Genomic DNA, 19185 nt, shown 5'->3' on the forward strand with positions numbered 1-19185 from the left:
CCAGATGTTTTTACTACTGTACAAGATGTTGTCCATACTTTTGTTAGATTTGTGAGTAACATACAAGAATTGTAGGAATTCTGAGTGCAAGGGCGTAATTGGAGGCAGTGCTCTGTAATGAAGAAGACAGGGTTAATAGTTAGATGAAATGTACTTTTTCTTCACCACTGAGTAAATCAGCCATTGAGACCAAGGACACAAATTGTTTGTGCCTAGGAGCATACCTGAAAAATACTGAACCTATTTCATGTATCTGGAGGCTTTCTCTCACTTTTCCTCTTATGGCTCAGCACTCACAGACTTTCCAGATACCTGAATAATTATCTTCCTTTTTATTTATGAATATTTTGTACACTACAATTCTGTCATATTTCTAGAACAGGTGTACAGCTTCCTACAGAAGTTTGTTCCATATCTTTCTCTCGTGCATCTTGCTCTTTTAAAATGCAACATAACACCTTATTGTGTATGCTGCAGGAGATGTAAGCAATGGTAACACTTTGGGACTGACCTGCAGGTCAGGATATTGTTTCTAGACATGAACCTAGAGTGTTGGTGGGTGAATGACCAGAGATGCCTGCTAGGTATTGTTTAAGTACTTTTTCCTTGTTCTCATGTCCTCATTTGAGGGAGAAATGGTAATCTTGGAAATAATGCCTTATCCCTCCCAAGTAGGCAGCTGCAGTGTAGGGCTTAGAAAAGTTGTGTTTTTGGATCATAGATTCTAGAATCTCCTAGCCAAATGGGAGATTCTATAAGATGTATTCCAAACTCAGATACGCACACACAGACACACATTTTCAAGCTTTATAAACTGTGTCTGTTTGTCCTTTCTTGTATCACTAAAGACAGTGATTTTCTGCAGTGAAAGAGATCATGAGTGTTTAGGCAGTTTGCTGCTTTCTGTTCAGTATATGCTTACCCAGTAACTCTTCTACAAAAGACACAATTACTATCTGTTGAAGGTGGGGGATTTATTAGCTACACAGTTTACCCAATACACATTTTTCATCTTTTACAGTAGTGCTATTCAAAATATTGGTCCAGGGGCTGATACTGATCCCTGAGCTATAAGCTACCAGTCTCTGGTCAATTTCTCAGAAATAAATAAATAAATTGTAGTGCTAATAATGGTCACAAATATGCTACCAGTCTCTGGTACCTTGAAAAAAAATGCTGGTCTGCAACATCAGATAGCCTGAGAAGTATTAGGAAACATAGGCTCCAGTTTCCTTTGTCTATCTGAATGGAGTGATTTATTTGGTATTTCCCAGTTGGAGCAATGAAGGTGATTGTCCTCTTTGGTGTTGGGGTTTGCAGTTGGGGCCAATGCCAGATTTTCTGGAGGGGGTAATGGAAGAGGAAGCTGCCCATACTGGGTTTCTCCAGCTTTTTTTGAAGCACTGTCCTGAGGCATGTTTTCTGTTGTTCCTTTGTTTGGTTTTTTTTAGTTGAATTTTAAATATTCTTTATAAATGGATGGCCCAAGTGAAAGGAACAAATAACTAGAACTACAAAGGATCTTGGGAAGGTTCATTTATTACCGTGTCACTATGCATTTGTTGTAGGTCTCAATTTTCAAGCTGTTTTTATCAAAAATTTAATTTCTCATGGCAAAACATAATTCCTTTTTTTATTCCTAGTATGTACCAAACATGCTTTCTATAGTAAAACTTTGCATATACATGTATAAGTGTAGAAATTTTAGTCAAAAAGTTGACCCCAAAAACCTGAGTTGACTTATGGGTCAATGTAAGTACTGTACTTTAACTCTTATTTTAAAAAGGAACCATTTCCTGGTGAAAAGCAAGAGCATAACCTGTCCTGTAAGTGTTGAACCCCCCCCCATTCTTTCATCCATCCAGCCTTTAGTATGAGCACAAACAGTTGTGCCTGCAGGGATTTTATAAGTTGTTTGGCATTGTTTTCCTTGCTTCATCCTTTAGATCCTTTGTCACATGCCTCTAAGTTTTACCCTCGATTTATACACAGGTCATATCAAAATCCATAATTTTGGCCCCAAAACCTACCCTCGACTTATACATGATGTCAGCTTATAGTCGAGTATACACAGTACGTCAAAATCTACAAAATGGAAGACACTCATTTTAATGTTTTAATTTCACCATTTAGCCCCAAGGCAGGAATTAGGATTATCAATACTAGATTTCTTCCTTCTCTACTTTATCCCTGCCAAGATTTGCCTGCCTTTGTTATTAACATTTCCCTCCCCCATGGCACATAATAGTTTCTTACTTTAAATGTGGTTTTCATTTAGTGTAGTGAGAAATATACAAAATGTGAAGTATCATATGTTAAACTATAAAACAGGATGTGTAATTAAAATACCAGTTAATCTGCTTTTCCCAGCCCTATAATGTGTTCCAGAGAATAATGCTCTTTTGTTAAAATAATTCCCTTAAAGAATTTAACAAGGCTATAAAGGGTTTTTTTCCTTATTGATGTACAATGTTCAGCTGGTCCACTGCCATATTATTAAATACGGATTAGAAATAGCATTGGTGTAGTGAAAACATAATTCTTGTAACAGGATAAATAGCAAATAGAATTTGATTTGTTGCTTGTGTACTTCTGACCTTCCTGACTCACAGAATAAACTGGCAGAGCAATCTTATGTGGGTCTTCTCAGAAGCAAGCCCCACTGGGTTCAGTAGAAAGGGAAGTCAGATAAGAATTCACAGAATTACAGCCTGTGTCTCTCAGCAACTTTACAGTGAAGAAGAATTCTTTTTTTGATCTACCTAGGCTAAGAATATCACACCCTTTAATCCTATCATCTGTAAAGGAGTCCAGTACCCAAGACTGCCAGCTTTGTGCAAAAGCATAATATTTTGTGCTAGGTTTTGTTGTTGTTACAGTTGCTTATAATATAAAAGTATATGTAGAGGTAATACTACTAATGCAACTACTACTACTACTACTACTACTAATGGAATAATAAAGTGAGCTTGGAAGAAGAGATAATATATTTATTTTCTTCCCCTGGGTGTATATATTTAGCTGGTGATTAAAGCAGATTGAATCTGAGAGGGGGATTTTTGGCCTTAGAATTGATGGATCAGTGACCTTTTTTAAAAAAGGGGCAGGCTGCATATACAGTACAAAGAAAGTAGGCAAAGCTAATTTCCCTTTTTATTTTTGCCAGTGCTGGAATATACCACTTGCCAATTTGCCCTTTTGGGTGCATCTATACTGTAGAAATAATGCAGATTGACACCATTTTCTACAGTGTATTTGTCCCTGGACGAGAAGAGCCTGTTGACAAGATGTTTCAAAAGAAAAACCTGGGGAGGTTATGTAGCTGCACAGATCCATGCGCAGAGACACAGACACAGGCCAAGATCTTACACACTTTTAGCATAGCAAAATATACTTAAGTAAAGTTATGCTGAATTCCACAGTTGTGGAACTGGTTCTGCAGCAGGCCAAATCCCCTTCCACTCACCCACTATGTTACTTTCAACTAGTTCCACAATCCCCAAGTCAAATGTGAGAGGACTATGTATGTGGTTGTGAATCTATTGTCTGTCCCAGGAACCACATTTACCTCTGAAACAATAGTGTTCAACTCAGATTCTGACCAAGTTATGATCAACATTAGCTCGAAGAATGGCATTTGAGACATAAACTTTGCATGTTGGAGGGAGAACCTTAAGAGAATATACACATCATAAAATATTTTTTTCTATAATAACGAAGAAAAGTTATCTTACAGTTCTACCATACAGGTGATTGTGGGTGTTATAGTACCACTAGATGGCACAGTCTACAAAATCCAGATGTTTTAACAGGATGTTACATGAACAACTGGAAACAGTATTATGAAGAAAGAGACAGTTTCTTTTTTTGTGACACAGAAAACTTTGGACACAGTCCAGCCAAAGCTAAGTATGAGTCCAGTTTTATTTCAGTGGGAGATATTTAAGTCTCTTTTCCATTATTCCACTGAATTCAGTCAGATTTCCTTCAGTCTGGCAGAATTGTGCTCCTTATTTGAAACATCTTGCTGGAGACATGATAAAGATACTCTTTAACTTATTACAATAGAAGTGTGTTTCTTTGAACACTAGTTACATTGTAAACAGATAAATCAAAATTATTGCAGGCAGGGTTTTGATAAAGATAATTTTCTTACACTACATGCATCACTTCTCTTCCCTGTACAAATGTTGTTGGGGCTTTCCTTGCAGAATGTGCTGAGTCTATAGTTTCTTTCTTTTCATGTGCTTTTGAAGTTAATGACAAAAACGTTTCATGGCTCCATGGCTCCATCCAAATGGACAGTTCAAGGGGTTCTGTTGGCAAGTAGAGTCAAGTCAATAGCTGATGAAAACCAATTGCTACATTTTATATTACTGGTATTGCAGTTTGTAATTAATTGAATCTATGATTTAATTTGCTTCTTTCATGGTAGCACCTTATTCTTAAACCTGCTTCAGTTAGAGAAGGATATACAGAAGGGAAGGTCAAGACTGCTGTTTCTGATTCTCTGCATTGCCAAGGTGGTGAAATATAATTCTTGTTGTCATTTTGCCTATATTTCCTTACCTCCATCTCCTAGAGAAAGTCAAACTTTTACCTTTTATAGCTGAAGCAAGTTTGAGCTTTATTTTGAAGAACTGATTCCGATATTGAAATTAGTGGTTAGCTTTAAATGTCCATGTAAAGTTGTGTGATCTGAATTGTATAAAATGATAAAGAATCAACATCAGAGAGTTTGGCAAGAATGATTAAAAACACATTTTCCGGAAGGATACTGTGGTGATTTATTACCATCTTTACCTCTATAGCTAGACCTATACAATATAATATATAATACAGAATTCATACCAGTTTCAGTCCCCCAGTTCACCAAGTCAGTGCCATGATAATTCTAAAAAGATTAAAACTAGTGTAATTTTTAAAATGTAGACATACTAGATTATGTGGAGCAGAATCTTGTGAAGCAGTTGTAGGCTTGAGGTCGAGAAGTGATCTCCCCCTCCATTCTTCCTCCCTTTGCAGTCTCCTGTGCTTTTCAGAATCTGCTCCAGAGGATTGGGGGCTGTAAAGGCATAGTTGGGGGCTTCAGGGGAAGCTTCCAGTGGATTTCCATTCTCTCTGTTCATCTAGGGGCAAGCTTGCCAGACAATCTTTTTAGATTCTTTAATCAGACCTGTCAAACATGCAATTTAAGATAACCTATTAGTGATACAATTACTCTCTGAAATTCTTTATTATTATTGCTAACAATGTGTGCATTCTCTCTTTTTTTTACAAAGACTCAAAGGACCTTGAGGAAACAGGCAAATTTCCAGGGCTTACTTATCCCTCCCTCCCTCCCCACCCGCCAGACCTGAACTCCCTCTTAACAATCTTGATGAAAAGTGTCTAGTACAACGTCTTACTGGGAATCAGTAAATATAGACTGACCTGATGTGTCTTAATACAGACTCATCATGCTTTGATGAATAAGTCTCATACAGTGCAGTCATATACATGTCTAGGGTAAAAACTAAGGTCTGGTACAGACCGCTGCTTTGCGGCAACCTGAGGCCAAAATTAAGGCTTGGGAGAATTGAGCGTCCACATGCTCCGTGCTCTCCTGGTGCCATTTTGGTGCACATGCATTCAGATGGTGTGTGCGCCGATGATGTGCCTTGTGCGCCATGTCCAAATGGTGCAGTCCACAAGAGATATCACCACACCACTCCAGGTTGCTAATGGCGCCTTGGCAGTGACGCAAAAAGGAGCTGCGTTTTGGAGCGGACTGTTGCTGCGCCGTGCAGTTGCTATGGCAATGATCTGGGGGGGGTGCCCCTTTCTTCTCATCTGTGCAGCTCCTAAGTCACATTAAGTTCTTATAGAATGACAGCATTTGTTGTATGATATATTTATGAATTGCCCCTCTGCCCTATGGGCATTAAAAACAATGTGCACCTCAGATAAAAGCAATAGCAATTTTTAAAAGGTGTATTAACAGACCAAAGCAATCAGCTAAAGCTAAAGAACAAAGACCTTTATTAGGGTAACACCAGAAAGCAGTACCAAACCCCACAAATAATCATGTATTCACTGCCCACCAAAACCACTCATAATTATTTAACCAGAAAAATGGTGGGAAGAAATGTCACCAAAACAAGTTGTTTAAGGGCAATGCTTATATAAATTTGTGCCATTTTCTCAATACTGATAATCTTTCCACTAATACCAAAGGTTTAATTTAAAAGAATATCATTCTTTGTAGGCTGGAAGCGACGGGGAAAGTATTGGAAACTGTCCATTTTCTCAGCGCCTCTTCATGATTCTCTGGTTGAAAGGTGTTATTTTTAATGTTACAACTGTAGACTTGAAACGGTGAGTTATAATTTCTTATATTTAAAATGAAAATTTGAACTATTTGGAATTCCATCTCAGGAATTTACAACAGATTTGTTTTTTGAAGGGGACATTGTTTTTCTTTTTAACCTATTTGACTTTAACCTATCTTTCAACTTATTTGCTTGTAACCCTCTATTCCTATCTGTATCCTATATAAGCTCTTTCTTCCTTTTCATTATTATAGGTCTTTCTAAACATCTTTCTCTTTGAAATCTACATTCATTTTTCTCCTCATTCCTCCCTAGCAGTCTCTCTCAGCAACTTCACTAGTCTACAGATTCATCTCTTTTCTTACTTACTTACTGTTTTCTGTTTCCCTATTCAGATCTGCATACATCCCAATTTTTCATTTCTTGCTCTATTTGAACATATAGGGGCTCAACACACCACCCCAAAAGGGCAGGCTGGAACCATCCATTTTAGCTCCCAAGGGAACCCGCAGTAGCCAGACCGTGCAGGCTCCCTCCTCACCAAAAAGAACCCAGAAAAACTGAGTTCTTTTTGGCGCACGCAGGCGCTGCCATCAGTGTTCCATTAGCACACTGTTGTGCGTCAATGATGCAAGCATGGTGCCCTGACATATAGACACAGCGCCACATTTGCATCATCATGGCAGCCCCTGTGGGGAAGGGAGGCTGCCACGATGGCGACATCTGTATGGACGGGTTTGGGAGTGTGCAGCTGGTGTGCACTCCCGAACCCTAGAATCGGCGCCGGCATGCTGCTTACCACCTATCTGTTGGGCCATAGAACCTGCCTCTGGTCCACTTAATGACACAACTAGCTGTAATGAGCTACCTTTTTCTTTTTCTTTTTTTGGTAGCAAAGATATAATGAAGTTCCATTTCAAAAGCAATGTGATGAATATGGAAGAAGTTAATTCATTGATGAAATGAGTATTTTCTAGCTACTCTAAAGCTGCTTTTAAAGGATATTTTTAGACATTTTAGAGACATTTTGATTGGAGTTGTTCATGTTCTTTGCATCTTTTAAAGATTTTTCAAAAAAAGTAACAGAAGGTAACAAAGTAATGAGTAATTCAAAAGATTGCCTCTTTAATGTTGCAACAATTAGGGACAAAACATATTGCTTTCAGAACACTGTAACAAGTAATGGGAAGAAATTGTTTTTAAAAACCAAACAGCTATTCTTGAAAATAAGCCAGTAGAATTTACTCTTGATGAATGTACTTACTCAATTTTACAGGTAGTAATATTCTCAGTGCCCCAATAGATAGCAAACTACAGTGGACACTTGGTATCCATTATGGGTTGGTTTCAGGAACCCCCTTCATGGATTCCAAAATCCGTGGATATTCAAATCCCATTAAATACAATGGATACTAAAGTGGTGCTTCCTATATAAAATGGCAAAACGAAGCTTTGCTTTTTGGAAGTCATATTTTAAAAAATATTTTCAAGCCATGGATGCTTGAATCTCTGGATAATGAATCTGTGTATATGGAGGGACCACTGTACAAGGGTGTATACAGTATAGAGTATGTTTCTTCTAAAAATGATTCTTGTTTTAATTAGGAAGCCTGCAGATTTACAGAAATTAGCTCCAGGAACAAACCCTCCATTTATGACTTTTGATGGTGATGTGAAAATAGATGTGAATAAAATTGAGGAGTTCCTAGAAGAAAAACTAGCACCACCCAGGTACTATCCTCTGTTATAAAATGAAATTGTTTGATATCATATAAAATCTTTAACCAGGGGCTGTTAAGACACTATGATATGGAAAAAGTTTATGCTGCCTATTCGCCATAATGAATGAAATGAATGAAGATATGGAAAAGGTTAAGGTGATTTACACCTGGTTAAGTGTTATGATTGACAGAGATGGGTCTTACAGAAATATGTCATCTACTAAAACATTTCATAAATAAAATTTTGGGAACAATGAATTACAATTAAATTCTTATGTCTTAAATTCTTCAGATATCCCAAACTTGCACCAAATCATCTGGACTCTTACTCTGCAGGAAATGATGTGTTTGCTAAGTTTTCTGCATTCATAAAAAACACAAGGAAAGATGCCAATGAAAGTAAGTATTTACACACAATGTATATTATCCTAGGGTGGAGGAACTATGAAGTAATAAGTTACAAGCAACATGATTACCTGTATCTAAATACATGGGAAAGCAATGAAACTGTGTTTTCAAAAAGAACACAGTGAGCAGAAAGAGTATTGCATATTACATTTTGCATGTTACTTTAAATCAGGTGGGAAATGTGTGGCCTTCCAGAGATTCTTGAACTGCAGTCTCCAGGAGCTCTAGTCAGCAGAACCAATGAAGAGGAATGCTGGAAATACAGCTCAACAACATCTGAAGAGCTGCACAATTCCCATCCCAATTGAAATAATGGAAATTGTATTTCAGACCAAGGGTTAGCGATTTTATGAGAGATAGTTATTTTATCTGCCATTCTTCCACTCTGTGGAATCTTTGGCTCTGTAGTTTAGTGAAGTGCTGAAGCTTTCTGGTTGAGAATTCTGAATATCTCATAAAACTACAAATCCCATTAATTCATAGAATGGAACCATGGCATTTAACAGTGAATCATAGTCCTATAATTGTCTAGTATGAAAGGCTCCCAGATGTTGCCGTAGTTAGTGCTTCTCATGCTACCAGCCAGCCAATCTCTCTTCCAAGATACTCCATTCCAACCCCCATAGTTTCCTATTTCTCTTTTCCATCTGATAGCTAATAGTAAACAAACAAACAAACAAACAAACAAGTGAAACATAATATGTGGCTGCTGTGGACCCATTTCATGGCTATGGGTGGGTGGGTGCTCCTTAGATTATATAACAGTTATGTTATGTTATGTATGGCCCAGTACAAACTAGAAGAAAGGGGGGGGGCAGAGGCCACCCCTTTCTCTTCCAGATTGTTGCTGTGGCAACTACATGGTAGTGGCAACAATCTGCCACAAAAAGGAGCTCCGAAATGGAGCTCCTTCCTGTGACACTGCCAAGGTGCCATTTGCATCCTGGGGCATCATGGTGATGTGTCTTGTGTGCCGTGCCATTTGGATGCATCGCACAAGACATGTCACGGATGCATGTGCCCATATGGACGGCGATGCATCAAGATGGTGCCGCACATACGTATTAGAGTTTGGGAACATGCGATTGCTGCACACTCCCGAACCCTAAAATACCGCCGGCATGCCACAAAGCACCCATTTGTACTGGGCCTATATTTCCCTTTCTCCCAGTAGGAGACCCAAGAAGGTTTTACAGCATAGTTTAAAAATGCAGCTAAAACAATGTATAATAAACATAATCAGAGGGAGCTGTGTTGACCACACAGCAGAGTACAATAATAGCCAAGATCCACAAAACAGTGATACTTTTATTGGCCAACCAAAATGCACAAAATACATGATGCAAGCTTTTGAAGCACCACTGGCTTCTTTATCAGGCAAAGGTGAAAGAAAAAAAAATGCTGTTGGAGTGATAGGGCTGGATTTTGTCAAAATGTTGTGTTAGTAGTTCTGAAATTTCATTTCCTGGAGTTTTCAATTCTTTGTCAGCCAGAGCCCACATGGCCAATGAGGAGTAATAGCCTCTGTCAACATGGATATCCCTCTGTATCAGCTTAATTGAAAACAACTATAACAACATCTTGACAAAATGTAGTCCTATGACTCCAAAATAATTATCCCCCCCCCCATTTGATTTTTAACACCTTTGCCTGATGAAGAAGCCAATGGAGCTTCAAAAGCTTGCATTAAGTATTTCATGCATTTTGGTTTTTCAATAAAGCTATTTCTATTTTGTGGATTTTGAATGCATAAAATTAAACATATCTTAATTTTAAAAACTAATTTAAAAGAGTTTTAAAAACATTTACAACATAGTAAAGAAGATAAAAGTACAGCATCCTCTATTAAAAGTTGTTTTTGCAACAAGCACTTAATAGCCAAAGGCCTGGCTAAATAAAAAGGTATTTATTGGCAGGAAAAAAAAAAAAGATGGGAGCAGCCTGGCTTCCCATGAGAGGGAATTCCAAGCCTGGCTGCTACCACTAAGAAGGCCTTTTCCCATGTCCTTGCCAAATATGCCAGATGCTGCATCTGAGAGAAACCCACTTAGGAGTTTATCACACGGGAGGGAAGCCAAATCCCATGCAAAAACTGGTAATCTTTTCAGATGACATTGCTCACATTGAGCATTAACGCAACATTAACCCATGCAGAAAGTGGGCAAAATCAGCCACTTTTTATTTTAGGTTAATGTTGGGTTAATACTGCATTAGCCCAATGTGCCTGAAAACAATCCCTCTTTTGCGGGATATTCCTGGGATTTAAATCCACTTTATCCAGGAGATTTGGGCAATTTTCCTCCCATGTGATAAGGTCTTTAGTTTTGCTTTGTATCTCACCCAATCCTCATATTTTCCCTCTATTTTCTGTCCTAGATTGATTTGTCTGCCTTGCATCCTCCCTATTGCAGTGCTGTAGAGTTGAGTCAATTGACTTAGATTTAAGTTGGATTCAGGTTCCTTCAGTGACTTGACTTGGATTTGACTTGGCAAAAATGATACACTAACTCAACTTGACTTGAGACTTATATATATATTTTAGTGACTGACTTTCTAGTTCCTGCTCCCAAAGTGTGGGACACATTTCTCAGAAGGGAACCACAAATTCATTAGGTAATGGGCTTGAGGTGGAAGGATCCTTCTAAAGCTTTTGAAAAGCTTGAGAAGGCTCCACTTATGTACAGCAGGGACGGGCTGCTGAGCAGACCTCAACCCCACTTCAAGGAAATTGCCTCACACCACTGAAAAACACACTCATCTCTCTCCCCCCCCCCCAGTTAAAATTGACTCTCAGACTTGAGACTCAGCTTGAGACTTGAGTTGAAAGTGTCTTGCAAGGACTTGAGACTTGAAGGTAGAGACTTAAGACTGGAAGTAGAAGACTTGAATACATTGCTGCCCTTTTGTGCTTTCTCCTTTCCTCCTTCTTCTCTTCTTTCCTCTTCCTTTTCTGTAAGTCAACACTGTCTTTCTCCTTTTAGAGTTTGAATCCAGCCTGTACCCTCTATAGGTGACTTGGTTGCCTGGTGCTGTACTTCGGGATTTCATCTCTGCTCCTCCTCTCTTATCTGCACAATGGTGCGCATGATTAATCTTGCTGTTTTCTGTTTTCAAGCATGAACAGAAAGTCACTGTCTCAAGAGCTTTCTATAGCATAAATTTCATTGTTCCTTCCAAACAGGGAAGACCCATGTCATGAATAGAACTTACATAAGTGTTGTATTACCAAATTACTTTTGATTCAGTGGGTCAATTTTATCTGGGATTAAAAATGCACATCTCAGGGTTTCCCTGTATGAATCCCCCCTCTTCCTAGGCTTGTGCCATTTTGCCTATGTACACCGCATACACTGTGCTAGTCACAGGAATGTGATAATCTTGTATGCATTTCTCTTTGACTCTAGATTTGGAAAAATCATTGCTTAAGGCTCTAAGGAAATTGAATAACTACTTAAATACCCCTTTGCCTGAAGAAATTGATGCCTATAGCACTGAAGAACTCATTGTTTCCAGAAGGAAATTCCTAGATGGGGATGAACTGACATTAGCAGACTGCAATCTCTTGCCAAAACTCCATATCATCAAGGTGCTTTTTTTCCCTTTTGAGTATGCTCACCTATTCTTACAACAAAAGACAAAAAAGTGTAGTGTAGTAAATTGTATGTTATTTGTTTTGTAGTAATTGAATATATAAAGGTAAGTGTGTGCTTAATAATGCATTACTGTTAATCAGAGCACCTGGAGGAAGGAGGCCCTGTACAAACAGGCCCTTTAGCACATCCTGGCGACGTGCTAGGGTTGCCTCGGGGCACCGTTTCCAGATGCCCCACAACCCTAGGACGTCACCAGGACATCACAGCTGTGCAGCACCGTATACACAGCGGACAGAGCTGTGACGTCACTGCTGTGTGCTGTTCAGATGGGCGTGTGTGGCAGAGATGTGCTCGTGCGGTCGCAGGCAGTTTGCAACGGTGCTAAAAGGAGCCATTTTCAGTGCTCCTTTTCTTTCCGCATAGCTGCTCATCACAATTTGGTTGTTGCGGCGCAGTTACGTGAAAAAGAGGCAGTGCCCAGCCGCCTCTTTCTGGTGGTCTGTATCCCGCCGGAGTGCTCAATTTTTTTCCTATACTTTGCCAGACTCCTGCCAGGATAGTTGATAGTGAGGAGCAGCACTCTCTGTGCCTTTCCACCTCCTCCTCCTCTTCCTCCTTTTTTAAAGCCCATTTTCCCATCACTGCTCATGGGGAGAAAACATTTTGCACAGCTGATTTAAATCTTTTCTTGTAATAGAGGTTTGGGTAGAGAGCTCAAAAGGTGTCTTTGGATACTGAATGTCCAGAAGCTACCCTGATCTATCCTTGGGATGGGAAGAATATTTGAAGACTCAAGGGGAAAAAACAATGCAAGAGTTCTCAAGTGTCTAAAAACCTTGAAAAAGAGAATCCTCTTCAAGTCCCTTTCTTCCTCTCACCTCAGTACTTGAAGAGACTCAAAGACTACACTCCCACCCACTCCTGCCCAGACTCACCATTTCCCTACTGATCCTTCACAGCCATGTAGTGGCTGCCAGGAGAATAAGGGCAAATATTTCCGTCAGTGTAGCCATAGTGACATTACCCTGCAGGACTCTGGGGAATGCTGGAAGTTCCAAAAGTTGCCTCCATCAGCATATAATTATCAGCCCTCCCACATGGCCATGTGGATGAGAGGGATGGTAGATGAGAGTAGTCAGCTGAAGATGAGGCTCCTCATACATCCAAGCTCATCCCAGTAGCTCAGCTCAGATCCCAGCTATGTGGGGGGTAGAGATTGGGGGGGGGGGGATGTAAAAAGAGGATTATCCATCTCTGACTATAATAGCCTGCATTGGGAGAGCCTTAGCTGCCCCCCTCCTGCCAGCCACTACATATTCCTGCTGGCAGGAAGAGGTGGAAGAGAATAGTCAGCTGAAACTCCTCTGTCACTGGTGGTAATAGTCTGCAATAGGCGAGCCTCCCCCCACTCACATAGTCATTTCATTGTCCAATGGGTGGAAAGGGACCAGAGGAGGTTGGCTCATATGGCATCTGATATGATAACTGGGAAAAGATGAGCCTCTTTGCAGAGATGTTCATGCATAAGGGAGAAAAATGATTTCTTTTCAACTGCTAGAACAAATAAAGTCATGCGTGCTCCAACCCATGTCACATGCCACTGAAAGGGGAAAGATGCCATAACAATTGGAGGAAGGGACATTAATAATTTAAGATACACAGTTGTGTGTCTTCAAGAGCAGGGCAGTATGCAATGATGATTCCATCCCTCTCCTGGTAGCGGGGCACTTTGCAACAGGGATCTGCAATAGGACCCTGCAGGGGTCTGTGCCTTTGCCTGTTACAAAGCACCTTACTGCTGGGAAAAGGCTGGAAGCATCATCGTATACTATTCCACTTTCCAAAGCCTCAGATATCCCTCTGTTGCATGCAGCTGTGCTGCTGAGAAGGTAGATTTTAGGGAACACTTTTGGTCTTTAGTTCCATGTTGTACTGAACACTTTTCCAGCCATTGGGTTTTATGCCAAATTTTCACATAGGAAATTTCAAGAAAATTTTAATATGTATCTAGATTTTATATCAAATGTAGTACATGGGGTGTTTCTGTTACTGTAACGTGCCATCCTGCTATATCCTTTAATTTCAAACCTTATATTTCTTCAAACAATCTGTTTCTTCAGAATACTAGGGCTGAATTGCTATCAAGTGCTACATAATAAAGATCACTGTTTCTATGACTTTTTTTTACTTTCTTCCAGTAATTTGTTGAAAACTGGGGGGAAAAGCATTCTGTTGATTAATCCTGTCATATATGTAATGATTTCTTCCAATCACCCCCCCCCCCCTTTTTTTTTTTAAAGGTTGTGGCAAAGAAATACAGAAATTTTGAATTTCCATCTGAAATGACTGGAATCTGGAGATACTTGAACAGTGCATATGCTAGAGATGAGTTCACAAATACTTGTCCTGCAGATCGAGAAATAGAGTTCGCCTATTTGGATGTTGCAAAAAGAATGAAATAAATTGAGATTTTTCTATGTCTATATTCCTTCAGTGAGTTTAATCTTTAAAAAAATAATTATCAAGAACAAAATGCAAAGTCCACTCAGTAGCAAAGTTTTAAGTTCTCAAACTGGCCAGCCAGATGTAATAATTTTATTGATTTAGTCATTCAACTATTGTATATTTTTATATATGTCACCATATACATATGTCCATATGTGCAAACAGATGTTTGTATAATTATGCTGGCATAATGGATCAATATTCAAAACATTTCCAAACATCTTAGATTCTAGATTACACAGAAATTAGTTTTAGACATAAATGTAGCAGAAGCTCTTGTTTAGAAAAATAGATGTGAAGGAATCTGAATGAAGTTATTCATGCAATCCCACATGTCTTATTGTTATACCTATCATGTATGGATGGTTGTTCAAGTTCAGCAGTGTCTGTATGCCAACCACAGCTGATTGACATTCAAAAACCCACTTCCATACATAATCATTCTGTTGGGATTTGATCAGCCCATTGTGGATGGAAACCAGTGGAAATCATCTGTGGATTTTGATGACTATGGGTTATACAGTACTGTTAACTGAGTCAGAGCCACTTGATCAAAAACAAAATAGAATTTGCAGTGGCTATCATGTGACATTCCTTAAACTTCAGCAAGATGTAGCAGCTTGAGTATGTGTTGATCATATGCTTTTATGCTCCACCAAATACTATAGTTAAAATGCTGCAAGCAATTTTTTTTACATGTTGTGTAGTTTATAGTCCTAAGACTCACTGTTGCAGAACCTTAGTATAGGGAACACAAATAACAGTGGCAATACAATATCACAACATTTGACACTGTAGCAACATTATAATGATGTGATTAATTTCTAAAAATAATTGTGCCAGAAATAAAAGGTACCTGTCAAACCAGGCTCTCTGTCTTCCAAGCTTTTTACGTCTAATTCCAGATGATGGCTCTAGTGTTGGTTACTCATGCAAAAGGAAAAGCCAGCCTGCACACGGAAAAAGGGCTATTGCTGCAAATATTCCAGTCTGTGGTGCCTGCAGTGGCCAAACAGGTCTTGTGAGCCATCTTGGGTCCCTTTTTAGGAAGAAGGTGACATAAAAATGAAATAAAATAAAATAAAAAGCAGAACTCATCAATTCTCTTGCTGTCTCTAGAATGCATCTCCTCTGTCCTAACTGAGAGATATTTGTTTCTTGTAGTCATCATCATACTGTTTTTGTTTTGTTTCAAAGCTGCTGCCAAATTTGTTTGCTGACTGAAGTCTTTTAAAGCTGTATCCTGCACTGTAGAGCCTCCCTAGACCAGAGGATCGAACTAGATGATCTACAAAAGCACTACAAGCTCTATGATTCTGTGAAAGGAAAAAAAAAACACACCTGGATTTTTCGCTCTCAGTGTGTATGTAATAGCATTGGGAAGAACAAAGCACTTGTCCTTGTTATATGACCCTACCAGCTCATACCACTCTATTAGCTTGCATAAAGAATCAAAAGCTTGTAAAAGTGTCAGAGGTTTGTGAACCAAATACTTTTGAAAAGCATTGTGTCTGACATGATTTGAAAGTCCTGCCATAGTTGTTGCCTGGATGGCTTATGCCCACTTGCTACAGTTAATCAAGTAATGAACAAGCAACAGTAAATATGGTTCGCTTTTGAGAAAACTGATCTAAACACGGTTCAGAGTTGAGGAAAAAGCTCCTCATTTTTGGGACCGAATTTATTAGAAAGTCCTTGAAGGATATACATTATCCAGTAAGAAGTACTCTGGCCTGGTTTGCAAAAAAAAGAAGTTAGATAATGGTAAAAAGCAATAACAAGGGTATCAACAATGTTAGATGTTCAATTTACATTACAAACGTATATCATGCAAACTTTGTCTTACATAAAGAATCTAAAATGCACACTTTAACGATGCAACTACCTTAAAAATAATAATCAATTTTAGTAATTATACAAGTCCTGAGAGGACAAAGCCCATGCCAAAGGCTTTATAGTCCTGGATAAGGGCCCCGGGACAGATTGCCGAGAAATGACGGCCTGCCAGCACCTGTTTTTGCTCCACAGGGAGGGTGCAGCCCCCAAATGTCGCACCATCACTGCAGAGGAAAAAGAACCCGGTATTTCTTTCTGCAGCACTGCAGTGATGTTGCGAGTGCACCATTGGTGCACTCAAGACATAAGTGGCGCACGGCACCATGCGGTGCTTATGTCACAATGGTGGTGCCCATGTACACGTGATGCCAGCATTATAACAACTCAAGTATGTACTAGGGTTAGAGGTCATGTGGTTGCCGAGTGGTCCCTAACCATAGTATTGGCCCTGGTACACCACACATTGGCAGTATGTACCACACCAAGTACACCAATGCATTTCTCAGCAGAAGTTCTGTGAATTCAGTCTCAAATTATCACCAGCCAAACGCATTTTGACCTGTGTTCTTCAGTGGCTAGGGTATCAATAAGTATCCTGTACACAAGGAGTTATAGATAAATCACAATGCTTATAATACAATTATCATCCAAAATATTGAAAAAACAAGTTGTCAAAATGTGTACAACTCAGCACTATGATAACAAACAATTTGTGGACTAAATACCATCCAAAGAATTCACCAACCTCTCTCCTATGTATCAGAGCAGTGCTTGGTAGATAAATGACATATCTTAAAAATACCAGAGACACACCTGGTGTATAGGAGAAAATTTACAAAGGTGAAAAAGGTCCTAATCCTGCCAAAACCTTGTACTATGTAATCATTTCCTGGGAATTGTTTCAAAAGAAAGAAGGAAAGAACCATAACTAATAATGTCAATCTTAAATATTCCTGTAGAAAATCTATTCTTATAAATATTTTCTATTACAACAATGGCAACAAACAAAATTAATCCATACAATCAATTTCTATACAATAGATGCAGCATTGAAACAAATCTTAGACACTTGCTTCTTAAAGGATTTTTTTTGTATACATATGCATCAAATGTCACCATTAATATATAACCGAGAACCAACATGCTTGTAAGGATATTCAGTATACAATGTGCCTACATAAATGTCATCTAATCTATCTCTTCATTCAAACCAGAAGGGATTAAACTGTCCAACTGGTGTATCCAATAGGTTCCTCTCCTGGTTAATGCTCTATATTTTAATACATTTGGGACAGTAATTTGTTTGATGCACCAGAATTTGAGATCTTTGATGTCATATTTAAATTCCAGAAAATGTTTAACCAATCATGCATTCATTCTCTTTATTTTTAATGCAACTTTTGTGTTCACCAATTCTGGTTTTAATTTTTCTGGTGGTCATTCCAACATAAAGAAGATTGCAGGGACATTGTATAAATAATCCCACTGGAGTTACAGGTTAAAAAAAAATAGGTGCTACTTTTTTTTTTATTAATGGGGTTCCTAAATTATGTTAGCTTACAATTGTTTGCATGGTATATCTTTGTTTTTAATGTAAATTGAACATCTAACAAACATTGTTGATATCCTTGTTATAGAATATATTACTTTTACCATTACCTTACTTCTTTCTTTTTTTCTAGTCTAGTTAATAGTTAGTTACTAGACTGTCTGGTACAATTTGCATAACAAGGGTGGAAGTGTCATGAGCCTTGGGCTTGATTGCTGCATCCTCCCATTTCCTTCTCTTGTATAGCCAGTGACTTCGCCAGAGTTTTGTTTCAAGTTCCACAAAAACAGGTTTGTTATTATACAAAATACAGATCATAATTTAAAACAAATGGTGGCTCATTTAACAAGACAATAAAATTACCCATTGTTCAATATTTTGAAAAATTAAATATCCACAATAGTTATCAACATTCAATTGATTATTTATACTGCAACTATTAGCAGTTCTCTCATTTATTGAACTATGCAGTTCTCTGTTTCCCCGTAATGTATAAATATTCCTGCATTAGGTATAATTGACTCAAATGTGTATTTGCTAAAGCGAATATATTTTAAAATATACTGTACTTTAGACATTTTCAGCTCAAAAAATGTCTAATTTTCTTACCAGTTACTACAGTGAGCATTTTCTTCTTGTAATGTATAATTATATTTATAATATATAATGTATAATTATACAGTCGCACTGTATAATCATGAAATGTACTTTGTATATTTTTTTCATATTCCTTGTGATTAACTGTAACACAGTATTGAATGTTGATTTTTTTTAAACTTCTATCTATGAAGACAACCTATTTGAAAAGTATGTTGTTTCCCAATGCCAAGACTAAATGCTGGGTTTGATATTTTAGTACTCACGAACAATATTGCTGACTGTTCATATTCAGAAGTATATATACATATATTTAAACTACATGTGTAATCAGTGTAGTTGTTTAATATGCCTTATAAATTTGAACAGAAAATATAAATCTGATTTAAATATGTTGTCCTGTGCTTATTTTCAAGTGACTGAGTAGGAAAAGCAAAAAACCCAAAACAACAACAAACATGCACATACTTGTATGTTGTTGTTATGTGCCTTCAAGTCAATTATGACTTACGGTAACCCTGGCTGCATCTTCACATGCCAGGATACTCTGGGAACAGCCCAGAGTATTCTGGCCCCAGAGCTGCCGTGGATTCCCTCATGATCTGGCCACTCTGGAACAACATTAGGCAATTGCTTGCATTTGCGTCCCACTGTGTCATCCAGTG

General features: G+C 38.4%; 1 protein-coding gene across 2 annotated transcripts in view; it reads left to right on the plus strand.

Moving 5' to 3' along the window:
- CLIC6 (chloride intracellular channel 6) overlaps window positions 1–16167 on the plus strand; it is a 29784-nt gene extending 13617 nt beyond the window's left edge. The window contains exons 2-7 of one of the 2 annotated variants that reach the window (XM_042461063.1): window positions 6248–6357; window positions 7917–8042; window positions 8325–8431; window positions 11845–12026; window positions 14334–14526; window positions 15736–16167. In XM_042461063.1, coding sequence (XP_042316997.1) covers window positions 6248–6357; window positions 7917–8042; window positions 8325–8431; window positions 11845–12026; window positions 14334–14495 — 687 coding nt within the window. In that variant the 3' untranslated portion in view covers window positions 14496–14526; window positions 15736–16167. Of the gene's footprint in view, window positions 1–6247; window positions 6358–7916; window positions 8043–8324; window positions 8432–11844; window positions 12027–14333 lie in introns of both variants that reach the window. The other variant, XM_042461062.1, reaches the window with a different exon arrangement.
- The last annotated feature ends 3018 nt before the right edge of the window (window positions 16168–19185 follow it).

This window comes from Sceloporus undulatus, chromosome 3 (genome assembly GCF_019175285.1).
Source record: "Sceloporus undulatus isolate JIND9_A2432 ecotype Alabama chromosome 3, SceUnd_v1.1, whole genome shotgun sequence".
Taxonomy (NCBI): domain Eukaryota; kingdom Metazoa; phylum Chordata; class Lepidosauria; order Squamata; family Phrynosomatidae; genus Sceloporus; species Sceloporus undulatus.